This window comes from Ovis canadensis, chromosome 3, assembly GCF_042477335.2.
Source record: "Ovis canadensis isolate MfBH-ARS-UI-01 breed Bighorn chromosome 3, ARS-UI_OviCan_v2, whole genome shotgun sequence".
NCBI classification, from domain to species: domain Eukaryota; kingdom Metazoa; phylum Chordata; class Mammalia; order Artiodactyla; family Bovidae; genus Ovis; species Ovis canadensis.
This window is the reverse complement of record NC_091247.1, coordinates 12,998,049-13,010,886: the sequence shown is the minus strand read 5'-3', so window position 1 is coordinate 13,010,886 and position 12,838 is coordinate 12,998,049. Positions and strand designations below refer to the sequence as shown.

Below are 12,838 nucleotides of genomic sequence, written 5' to 3'. Positions count from 1 at the left end.
CTAAGCTACTTTCACTTTCACTTTCCTGAACCAAAAACCTAGAATCTGAGCATCTAGAACATGTGACCCAAATGGAATTGCTTAAATAAATCTTTAAGAACATACTACTCTGAGACTTAGAAAGTCTCAACTAAACTTTGTGGCTACTGAGGAGCACTGATGAAATCCTATGCTCACTTTTGTCCCACCACCACCACCATCTCTGGACAAGTGAGCAGGAGAGGATCCTGATGAGAGAACTTCATTCATAGGGACCCCTTGTGTGGAAGCATCTTGATCCATGAGGGAACCCAACAGCCTCTTCCCTTTCAAAATAAGAAAAAGGCAGGCAGAAGAGCAATATACAAATTTGATCAAGAAAGAACTTAAGAGATATCTTCCCACAGAGAATTGAGAAGAGCTCAGACAAACCATAAGTTCCTAAGAACACAAGGGAACAGTTTAGTTTCTCCTGTAGAGAGTGGCTTGGACTTTTTTACCTTTCCCCTTCTTGGATTTTATCCCCTGATCTCTGTAGTTTCTTGAAGTAGATATTCTTTAAAATCCTAACAAAAAGCAGTGGGCTTCATTTTTTTTAATAGGCTGGAGGTTAAGCAAGAGCCATCTTCATCAAATTGTCCTTCACATCTCTCCCACGGGGCCTCCAAACCCTGACCAAGAGGTCAAGGACATCGATATGAAGAACTACAGCAGCAGCATCTCAGGCTTTATCCTCCTGGGCCTCTCTTCCAACCCCCAGATGCAGAAATCCCTCTTTGCTGTCTTCCTCGTCATGTACCTGATCACCCTGGTGGGGAATGGACTCATCATCCTGGCCATCCACTCTGACTCCCGGCTCCACACCCCTATGTACTTTTTCCTCAGCAACCTGTCCTTCATGGATATCTGCTTCACAACAGTCATCGTGCCCAACATGCTGGTGAACTTACTCTCAGAGACAAAATTCATCTCCTATGTGGGCTGTCTAGTCCAGATGTACTTCTTCATGGCCTTGGGGAACACTGACAGCTACCTGCTGGCCTCGATGGCCATAGACCGGCTGGTAGCCATCTGCAACCCCTTCCATTATGGTGTGGTCATGAGCCCACGGCGTTGCCTCCTCCTGTTGCTGGGTTCATGCACCATCTCTCACCTGCACTCCATGCTGCGTGTGCTACTCATGTCCCGCCTGTCTTTCTGTGCCTCCTGTGTCATCAAGCACTTCTTTTGTGATACCCAGCCGGTGCTCAAGCTCTCCTGCTCTGACACTTCATCCAGCCAGATGGTGGTCATGACCGAGACCCTGGCTGTCATTGCCACCCCTTTCCTGTGCATTCTCTTCTCCTACCTGAGAATCATCGTCACTGTGCTCAAAATCCCCTCTGCGGCTGGGAAGTGGAAGGCCTTCTCCACCTGTGGCTCCCACCTCACCGTGGTGGTTTTCTTCTATGGGAGTGTCATCTATGTCTACTTTAGGCCACTGTCCATGTATTCAGTGGTGAAGGACCGGGTAGCCACAGTTATATACACAATAGTGACACCCATGTTGAACCCTTTCATCTACAGCTTGAGGAACAAAGATATGAAGAGGGGTCTGAGGAAATTAAGGGGCAGAATTCACTCATAGAAAGAATAACAAGAGGGAATGTCATCATTGGGAGATGACCTAAGAGATGATCAGGTTATTCTTCCTGTGTACCATTTTTCACATGGTACTCAAAGAGGTGATGAGAGCTGGTCTTGAATCACAGTAAGAGCATTGACATGGAAGCCAGATCACTTGGTCTCTATCAATCACTTTGCACAAACGTATGTTCAATCCCAGGCCAAATACTGCTAGGAGTCTAGACGTAGTGAAACATTTTCTGCCATTCATATATTGGATAAAACTATCCCCAAATAACTCTTCTATATGCTTCACACTGGCTAGTATTTCAGAAACTGTAAAGTTTTGCTAAATAAGAAATAACATAGATTTCCACCAACAGTGTAGGAGGGTTCCCTTTTCTCCACACCCTCTCCAGCATTTATTGCTTGCAGATTTTTGGATCGCAGCCATTCTGACTGGTGTGAAGTGGTACCTCATTGTGGTTTTGATTTGCATTTCTCTAATAATGAGTGATGTTGAGCATCTTTTCATGTGTTTGTTAGCCATCCGTATGTCTTCTTTGGAGAAATGTCTATTTAGTTCTTTGGCCCATTTTTTGATTGGGTCGTTTATTTTTCTGGAGTTGAGCTGCATAAGTTGCTTGTATATTTTTGAGATTAGTTGTTTGTCAGTTGCTTCATTTGCTATTATTTTCTCCCATTCAGAAGGCTGTCTTTTCACCTTGCTTATATTTTCCTTTGTTGTGCAGAAGCTTTTAGTGGGAATGCAAACTAGTACAGCCACTATGGAGAACAGTGTGGAGATTCCTTAAAAAATTGCAAATAGAACTACCTTATGACCCAGCAATCCCACTTCTGGGCATACACACCGAGGAAACCAGAATTGAAAGAGACACATGTACCCCAATGTTCATCGCAGCACAGTTTATAATAGCAAGGACATGGAAACAACCTAGATGTCCATCAGCAGATGAATGGATAAGAAAGCTGTGGTACATATACACAATGGAGTATTACTCAGCCATTAAAAAGAATTCATTTGAATCAGTTCTGATGAGATGGATGAAACTGGAGCCGATTATACAGAGTGAAGTAAGCCAGAAAGAAAAACACCAATACAGTATACTAACACATATATATGGAATTTAGGAAGATGGCAATGACGACCCTGTATGCAAGACAGGGAAAGAGACACAGAAGTGTATAACGGACTTTTGGACTCAGAGGGAGAGGGAGAGGGTGGGATGATTTGGGAGAATGACATTCTAACATGTATACTATCATGTGAATTGAATCGCCAGTCTATGTCTGACGCAGGATGCAGCATGCTTGGGGCTGGTGCATGGGAATGACCCAGAAAGATGTTATGGGGAGGGAGGTGGGAGGGGGGTTCATGTTTGGGAATGCATGTAAGAATTAAAGATTTTAAAATTTAAAAAATAAAAAACTAAAACTAAAAAAAAAAAAAAGAAAAAAAAAATAAATACAGTTTTTATCACCCTTAAAAAAAAAAAAAAAAGAAATAACATAGATTTGATAGAAAATTAGCAAAGACTTCTTGGAGGGATGACATTAAGATTGTTCTTCAGGAGTGTTTTGATTTTGAGAATTGAAGATTCAATAAAAAAGGAATTAGGCAGAATGTTTCAACCATTGAAAACCAGTTTTCTTAAACCATAGAAAAAACATATTTGAATTAAAGACCTAAATATAAGGCCTGAAACAGTAAAACTTCTAGAGGAAAACATAGGCGGACCACTCTTTGACATAAATTATCGCAATATTTTTTGAGATTTGTCTCCTAAAGCAAAAGAAACAAAAGCAAAATTTTTTAAATGAGACCTAAGTTAACTCATACTGTTCATACTGTTCATGGGGTTCTCAAGGCAAGAATACTGAAGTGGTTTGCCATTCCCTTCTCCAGTGGACCACATTCTGTCAGACCTCTCCACCATAACTCTCCAGTCTTGGATGGCCCCACAGGGCATGGCTTAGTTTCACTGAGTTAGATAAGGCTGTGGTCCTAATATGATTAGATTGATTAGCTTTCTGTGAGTATGGTTTTAGTGTGTCTGCTCTCTGATGCCCTCTTGCAACACCTACTGTCTTACTTGGGTTTTTCTTACCTTGGACATGGGGTATCTCTTCACGGCTGCTCCAGCAAAGCGCAGCCACTGCGCCTTAACTTGGACGAGGGGTATCTCCTCACTGCCACCCCTCCTGACCTTGAACGTGGAGTAGCTCCTCTCAGCCCTCCTGCCCCCGCGCAACCACTGCTCCTTGGATGTGGGGCAGCTCCTCCCGGCCGCTCCTGCACTGTCTCAGCCTGGCATTCTCAGCCGCTGCCCCTGACCTCAGATGTGGGGTAGCTCCTCTTGGCCACCGCCCCTAGGGCATGGGGTCCTCCCTGCTTCTGCCCCGACCTTGGACGTGGGGTAGCTCCTCTCAGCCGCACTTGTGCGCCGTCACAGCTGCCCGCTGGATCATGGAAAAAGCAAGAGAGTTCCAGAAAAACACCTATTTCTGCTTTATTGACTATGCCAAAGCCTTTGACTGTGTGGATCACAACAAACTGTGGAAAATTCTGAAAGAGATGGGAATATCAGACCACCTGACCTGCCTCTTAAGAAACCTGTATGCAGGTCAGGAAGCAAGTTAGTACTAGACATGGAGCAACAGACTGGCTCCAAATAGGAAAAGGAGTGCGTCAAGGCTGTATATTGTCACCCTGCTTATTTAACTTATATGAAGAGTACATCATGAGAAACGCTGGGCTGAAAGAAGCACAGTCTGGAATTAAGATTGTCGGGAGAAATCTCAATAACCTCAGATATGCAGATGACATCATCCTTATGGCAGAAAGTGAAGAGGAATTAAAAACCCTCTTGATGAAAGTGAAAGAGGAGAGTGAAAAAGTTGGCTTAAAGTTCAACATTCAGAAAACGAAGATCATGGCATCTGGTCCTATCACTTCATGGCAAATAGGTGGGGAACAGTGGAAACAGTGTCAGACTTTATCTTTTGAGGCTCCAAAGTCACTGCAGATGGTGACTGCAGCCATGAAATTAAAAGACGCTTACTCCTTGGAAGGAAAGTTATGACCAACCTAGGTAGCATATTGAAAAGCAGAGACATTACTTTGCCAACAAAGGTCCGTCTAGTCAAGGCTATGGTTTTTCCTGTGGTCATGTATGGATGTGAGAGTTGGACTGTGAAGAAAGCTGAGCACCAAAGAATTGATGCTTTTGAACTGTGGTGTTGGAGAAGACTCCTGAGAGTCCCTTGGACTGCAAGGAGATCCAACCAGTCCATTCTGAAGGAGATCAAACCTGGGATTTCTTTGGAAGGAATAATGCTAAAGCTGAAACTCCAGTACTTTGGCCACCTCATGGGAAAGTTGACTCATTGGAAAAGACTCTGATGCTGGGAGGGATTGGGGGCAGGAGGAAAAGGGGACAACAGAGGATGAGATGGCTGGATGGCATCACCGACTCGATGGACGTGAGTTTGAGTGAACTCCAGAAGATGGTGATGGACAGGGAGACCTGGCGTGCTGCGATTCATGGTGTCACAAAGAGTCGGACATGACTGAGTGACTGAACTGCACTGAAGTAAACTAAAAAACTTTTGCATAGCCAAAGAAACCATCTACAAAATGAAAAGACAACTTACTAAATGGGTGAAAATATTTAATTAACATCCAAAATACATAAATGGCTCATACAATTCAATATTAAAAAACAAATAATACCATAAAAATGGACATAAAACCTGAATAGACATATTTCCAAACAAGATACACAATGGCCAACATGCACATGAAAGGATATTCAACAGCTCTAATCATCAGGGAATCCCAATCAGAAACACAATGAGATATCACCTCATACTTCTCAGAATGCCAATTATCAAAAGGTCTACAAATAGCAAATGTTGACAAGGATGTAAAAAAAGAATCCCTAGTACACTGTTGCTGGGAACGTAAATTGGTGCAGCCACTGTAGAAAATAGTATGACGTCTACTCAAAAACCTAAAAATAGAACTACCATATAATGCAATAATTCTATTCCTGGAAATATATCAGAAAAATAAAAACACTAATTCAAAAAGAAACATCCATCTCAATATTCACAAGAGCATTATTTACAATAGCCATGATATGGAAGCCACCAAGGTTCCCTAAACCAATGAATGAATAAAGAAGATATGGTATATACTGGAGTGGGTTGCCATTGCCTTCTCTGAATGAAATACTACTAGGCCATATAAAAAAAGAAATTCTGCCATTTGCCACAGTATGGATGGACCTGTAGGGTATTATACTTAGTGAAATAAGCCAGGCAGACAAAGACAACTACTTTAAGTGATCACTTTTATGTGGAATCTAAAAAATAAAACAAATGAATGAATATAACAAAACAGAAACAGACTCACAAGTAGAGAACAAACTAGTGGTTACCAGCGGAGTAAGGCAAGGGGTAGGGGGCAAGATAGGGGTAGAGGATTAAAAGATACAAACTACAATGTATAAAATAAATAAGCAACAAGGATATATTGTACAGCACAGGAAACTATAGCCATTATTTTGTAGTAACTATACTCTGAGCATAATCTATAAAAAATACTGAGTCACTATGTTGTACACCTAAAACTAATATAATAAATCAGCTGCTGCTGCTGCTGCTGGTAAGTCGCTTCAGTCGTGTCCGACTCTATGCGACCCCAGAGACGGCAGCCCACCAGGCTGCCCCATCCCTGGGATTCTTCAGGCAAGAACACTGGAGTGAGTTGCCATTTCCTTCTCCAGTGCATGAAAGTGAAAAGTGAAAGTGAAGTTGCTCAGTCGTGTCTGACTCCTAGCAACCCCATGGAATGCAGCCTACCAGGCTCCTCTGTCCATGGAATTTGCCAGGCAAGAGTACTGGAATGGGTTGCCATAGCCTTCTCCTAAACTTTAATAAAACAAATAGTGGAAATCATCCAAGCTGGTAAAAGCAATAAACATTGGAATTTCTTTGAGAAACAGAGAAACACTCTTATTGGGGCTTTTTAAACTTGAGAATAGGGAGGCTAGGATGGGAAAATAGAGGCTGCCATCAGCAGACTGCCACTATAGTCACCCCTAAGGATGAACCCCGAGCAGACTCAGATGAGAAAGCACAGGATACTGGTCCCAGATAGCTGAGGTTCATAGCAAAGGAATGATTTCCAAAAGCCCAGATTTTGGCATCTTCTCATACATAGAAAATGGGATTCCCAGGTGGCTCAGTGGTAAAGAATTCGCCTGCCAGTGAAGGAGCCTCAAGAGACACAGGTTTGATCCCTAGGTCAGGAAGATCCCCTGGAGGAGGAAATGGTAACCCACTCCAGTATTCTTGCCTGGAGAATCCCATGGACAGAGTCCATGCAGTTACAAACAGAGGGACACGACAGAGCAACTGAGCACAATACATAGAAAATGGTAAATCCATTAACTCAAGATGCCTGATTTTCTGTAATTAACAGTAATCTTTTGATATTCTGAAAACCCAACCTGTGTTACAGAAGCTCCTATATATCCTGACCTCTTAGTTGCAGTTTTGGAGCAGTCTCTCTGAATGATCTGAGAGGCCGAGTCCTGGGCTTAAGTTTTCAGTTTTGTGTGCTGAGTAAAATATAATTCTCAACTTTCAGGTGGTGCATTTTTTTCTGTTGACATTAGGCAGCAAATAAATTTTTGCATTTCCTGTGTACAATAAGTCATCTCTAGCTACTTATAAAAAGATACATATTAATAGGTGAAATAAACCATGATAAATATAGGCAATGGAATACTATTCAGCTATGGTGGCTCATATGGTAAAGAAGCTGACTTCAGTGCAGGAGACCAGGTTTTGATCCTTGAGTCAGGAAGATGCCCTGGAGAAGGGAATGGCTACCCACTCCATCATTCTTGCCTGGTGAATTCCATGGACAGAGGAGCCTGGCAGCCTACAGTCCATGGGGTCCCAAAAAGTCGGACACTACTGAGCAACTAATACTTCACACTTTCACTTTTTACAGGAATAAATGAGCTACCCACCCATGAAAACACACGGACGAACCTTTAGTGCAAATACTAACTGAAAGAAGCCAATGTGAAAAGGCTACATTCTAGATGATTCCAACAGTGTATCCCAGAAAAGGCAAAGCTACAGAAACAGTAAAAAGGATCAGTAGGTGCCAGGGGCTGGGGAAGGAAATAAGGAACAGATGGAGCACAGGAATTTTAGGCAGTGAAATTATTCTCTATGATACTATAATGAAGGATACATGTCATTATATTTTTGTTAAAACCCATAGAAGGTACACCACCTAGAACAAAGCCCAGTGTAAAACTATGGGCTTTGAGTAAGACGTGTCAATGTAAGTTAATTAATGATACCAAATATACCCCATGGTGAGGAAGGGTAATAATGGGGGGCTATATGTATATAGAACAGTGTTCTTGCCTGAAGAATCCCAGGGACGGGGGAGCCTGGTGGGCTGCCGTCTATGGGTCGCACAGAGTCAGACATGACTGAAGCAACTTAGCAGCAGCTTAGCATATGTATAAGGGCAGGGGATACAGGGGACTCTCCGTTCTTTCTGATGAATTTTTCTGTGAACTTATAACCAAACCTATAAAGTCAATTTAAAGGGGGAAAATTGAAAAAATCTATCTAAAAATTGTGTTTGCTATGCCACTTACACTTGAGGACAGTGTGGATTAGAGAAGTTAAATAACTTGCTCCAATGTGCCCATATAATAACTGATGGAACTAGAATTCAAAAATGATAGTCTGGCTTAAGATAATGAAGCAATAAAATATTTAAGAAAGGCAAACAAAATCAAAATTAGACTCAAAAAAGATTAACTCTTGCAGAGTTCACATAACTTGTTAGAGGCAGAGCCGGTATTTGAATCTATTAAGTCTGGTTCCAGCTTCCCTGGTAGCTCAGACGGTCAAGAATCTGCCTGCAGTGCGGGAGACCTGGGTTAGATCCCTGGATTGGGAAGAGCCCCTGGAGGAAGGCATGGGAAACCACGCCAGTATTCTTGCCTGGAGAATCCCATGGACAGAGGAGCCTGGAGGGCTAACAGTCCATAGGGTTGCAAAGAGTCAGACACAACTGAGCGACTAAGCACAAGTCTGGTTCCAGAGCTTGTACCTTAATCTCTTCCCTATAACGTGACACCTGCACCTAGACACAGTCATCCATGCAGACGAAAACATTCAGAGATGTCAGAGGCCATCACCTCTCCTTCCAGCAACATGCTGACATGCACAGGAGTACAGGCATGTACAGAGAGCACATAGAGTGTACCAGCACACACATGTACATAACACACATGCACGTGCATGAACACACCACCACCCCTATGGCTCCATGGTCCTACTTCCCTTCCAGGTGTAGAGGCTCCATCTCTACAGCCAGGCTCCCTAGTCTCCTGGGCACAGAACTCAGTGAGGGCATCAGGACTGTTCTCTCCTGGGAGAGCTGCAGCACCGATACCCACAGAGGTCTGGCTTGAGGGGGAGGATACTCCCGCTGGGTCTCCCTCCTATCAACAGTTCTCACTGTAGGTAGAGAGAAGAATCAGTGCACTTCTGAAGTTAGATCTCACTGAAATCTGCCTCCTTCCTCAGATTCAGAGCCTGATCATAACCTGCTGGCAGGACCCCAGGCCTAATCTGGACCCTGAATCTCCCCTGTCAAGCCCACAGGTAGGCAGGCTAAGGGGTCTCTGGGAACAGAGACCATAGGTTAACATGTTCATGTGATCTTTTCCTAGTCCTTTCTTCTCTTCTTCATCTCAAAAGCCAGGAAACACTTCCTCTTCTCTATTTTTCCCTCTCTCTCCTTATAATCGCATATCACACATTTTTGGAGAATCTACTCTGTGTAAAGCACTGGCCCCTGCCTCAAGGGGCATGGCCCACATCCTACAACCCAGAGCCACAGAGTTATATTTTTCAGGAAAGGAGTCAGCAGAGGAACAAGTGAACAAGAAAGTTAGGACAACGCAAGTGTTAAGAGGATACACCCTGAATCTGGCTCCACCACCACCTAGCTATGCGGCCTCTAGCAGGTCACTTCAGCTCCCTCTGCCTCACTTTCATTATCTGTAAAATGAGGTGCTGTAAAGACTAAACGGCTTAATATACGTGAAGTTCTTAGAGCAGTGTCTGGCACATGTACGCACTGTGGAATTGTTAGCTATTATATGACCAGGAGGAGAATATACATGGGAAGAGGCTGCAATGACTTGGGGGCCTCAAGGTGGAGAAATCTGTGGGAGACATGGCCAGCTCAGCAGGGAAACACAAGATTTTTGTTTTCAAAAGGTCCACTTAAAGCATCTCTGATGGATCGGTATGTTGGGACAGAGGGAAGACAGTTACACACAAAAAGGATTTCCATAGGCATATTTGAAAAGTCCCCTTGTCTTGACATCTAGAACTGAACAGCTGAGAAGGACTACATAAAGCTTTAATCTAAGAGTGAAAACTATGCAGAAAGGAGAGATTTCATAAAGATGAGGAAGGAAAGATCATCCTGAAAAGGGCCCTGCAGACCCCTCAGCAGGACTTCCCTGTTCAGGAGACTACACACATATGATCTTCACACTGGCAGTGGGAAGATGCAAGATAAGGAGAAGTTGAATTTAAAAAAAAAAAAAATGGGTTCAGGAAAGATTCTAAAATCAGGTCCTGATGCTCCAAGAGCACAGAGCTGCTGTTGGCTTAGAATCTGCCAGAGCTGAGGCCAGAGTCTCCACAACCATTTCCCCATAAAGGTGAGGAACACACAAACCTAAGGCTTTGGAACTGGAACAACAAGAAGGAAGGAAAATGAAAAGGTCCCGATGTGTGGGAGCAAAGGATGGAGGAGGAGGAGCAGATCAGCAAGGACGCTGAAGGCAGTTGGCAGGAAGAGGAGGGCTGCTGACAAAGGACAGGCTGGCTTAGCTCTCCACCGTAGATATGGAGAATTCCAGGTTCAAGGCCAATAAGGATGGTTTGAGAAAGGAAGTCTGATAAAGTACTTTGAAACACACAATTTGAAATCAAGCATACCTGAGTTTGAATCTGTTTTATACAAGTTGAGTGATTCTCTGAACTTAAATTCTTTATAAAATGGGGAAATAATACTACTAACATCCTAGTTCTATTGTGAGGATTACATGAGACAAGAGCTAAGTGCAGAACCTGTCCAATAAATGCTAACTGAATTTTCCCCAGTTTAGTCACTCTTCAACTGTCCTTGCTCATTCTGGGGAGCAGTTGCATGGATGAGGTACAGCTTGGCACCCAAATATTACTCGCTAAACATTTGTATATTCTGTTCATAAAGTGCATTCTCTGCTCCAGCTTTGGACTCCCTGGTTTCATGTGGCTGATAGCTTGGAGATGGGTGCTGTTTTAGCAAGGAAGAGAAATCAATCAGTGATGACAAATGTCCACTAAGTAGAAATACTAAGGAAGAAAAATTGAGATGTATAGAAATAGTCTCTTTGTGCTATCAAGGAAGATAGTAAATACCTTTTAAGGGGGGATAGTGTGATTTCAAAGGCTTGCAAAGTTTCCAGTCCCTCCTGCTCCTTCCCAACTACTACCTGATGACAAGCCCTACCAATCACTAAAATATCATTCTTCTAGCATCTTGTCATAGCAGTAATATTAAACACCTGTGGAAAGAGTCACCAAACTTTTCTACTCAACTATATTTATTTGGCCAGTGACATAAAATGTTTTGTTACTAACCATAATCACTTTAATTTACAAAGTCCCATACCATGTAAAAGTGTGTTAGTACATATTATTTTGTTTAAATAATAGGCAAGCAGTGAAATAAGGTATTAATTAATAATAAAATTGAGTGTGCATAACCTAATCAATTTATTATAATTGTGCTTTTGAAAATAATGAAAAGTGCTTCCGTTTTTATTCTAAAACTGGCTATGAATCAAAACCCCATGCTTCTTAATCATCACAAAGCCTCGATAAAGAAGCATTCTACTTCCACCTTATGCAGTTTATGCAAAACAATCAGCATGGGAAAGAAGCTAAATATCTAGGAAGGGACATAGGCAGTTCATGTCTGAATTCTAGCATCTCATTCATTGACAGAGCATTTTCCCATCAGAGTCTCCAGATATGTAACATATGTAATGATCTGGCATCAAATAACACAAGCTTCTCTCCTCTAAGTGTGCTCTAGGGGCAACAAACAGGTACTGCAAATAAGTGGAACTGACTTTTACCCATGAGACTGCTCAACCAACTGCAGTCAAAATCATTGAAATCAAGGCTCTGCAATACAGCTTGCTTTTTTTTTACAGCTTTATTGAAGTATAATTGATATACATATCTGCACATATTTAATGCAAACAATTTGATGTGGGGATGGTATGTGATAATCTACCTATGTCTCCAAATGACAGGATCAGGCAGGCGAAAAGTTAAACCACACCCATCTTATTGATGGGTACACTGAGGTGAAGGGTCCTGCTCAAGGCATGAGGAAAATACACTGTTATCAGTTTCAATAAGATGGGAAGGAGGCTCCCTACCGCCCAGAGGAAAGTCACACAGATATGGAGAATTCCAGGTTCAAGACCAACAAGGATGCGTTAGTCCTTCATCACCAGGGAAAAACACTGCCCCAGGAATGAGGCTGAAAGATACAGTGAACAAAATGGGGAAAGAGAACAGAGTGAAACGAATACATTTCCCCAAAGTGGGATGAAAGAACAATTGTCTCAGACTGGGAGTATCTATTACAAATTTCTGTGTTCATGACTTGGCATTTCATCTCTCAGAATGTATTATATACCGTAGAAACTCTCTCATAAGTGCAAAATATTTATATACAAAAATATCCATTGTAACACTGTGATAAGAGAAAAATCACTATGGATAATATGACCCCATTTCTGAATATAATATGCATATAGATCCATGTAATGAAAAAACTAAAATATGCACACAAGTCTAGGTCTCTAAGAAGTGTAATTTCAGGGCGCTGTCACCTTTTAATTATAAAATTAATAAAAGAAACATGCATCCCTTATTTTTAAATGCAAACACATAGAATTAAATATGGAAAGAACTACCCACTACATCCATTCATTCTCACTTCCGAAGGCAACTACACTATGTAAACACACTCCACAACAAACACAATATACGAAGGAGACAGTTTTCTTTACAAAAATGGGATTATTCTATATCCATTGTTCTGCAA

The 12,838-nt window shown here is 42.2% G+C and overlaps 1 protein-coding gene across 1 annotated transcript; it reads left to right on the top strand.

Annotated features, from left to right (window-relative positions):
• Nucleotides 1-605: 605 nt before the first annotated feature.
• On the top strand, nt 606-1,606 carry LOC138438031 (olfactory receptor 1L4-like). Its single transcript, XM_069586276.1, has one exon. It carries the CDS (start codon nt 677-679, stop codon nt 1,604-1,606), a length of 930 nt encoding a protein of 309 aa, XP_069442377.1. The 5' UTR covers nt 606-676.
• Nucleotides 1,607-12,838: the final 11,232 nt, after the last annotated feature.

What these genes read in the sequence shown, in the direction of transcription:
- LOC138438031 (XM_069586276.1), top strand. Translation starts at nt 677, where the DNA reads ATGAAGAACTACAGCAGCAGCATCTCAGGCTTTATCCTCCTGGGCCTC.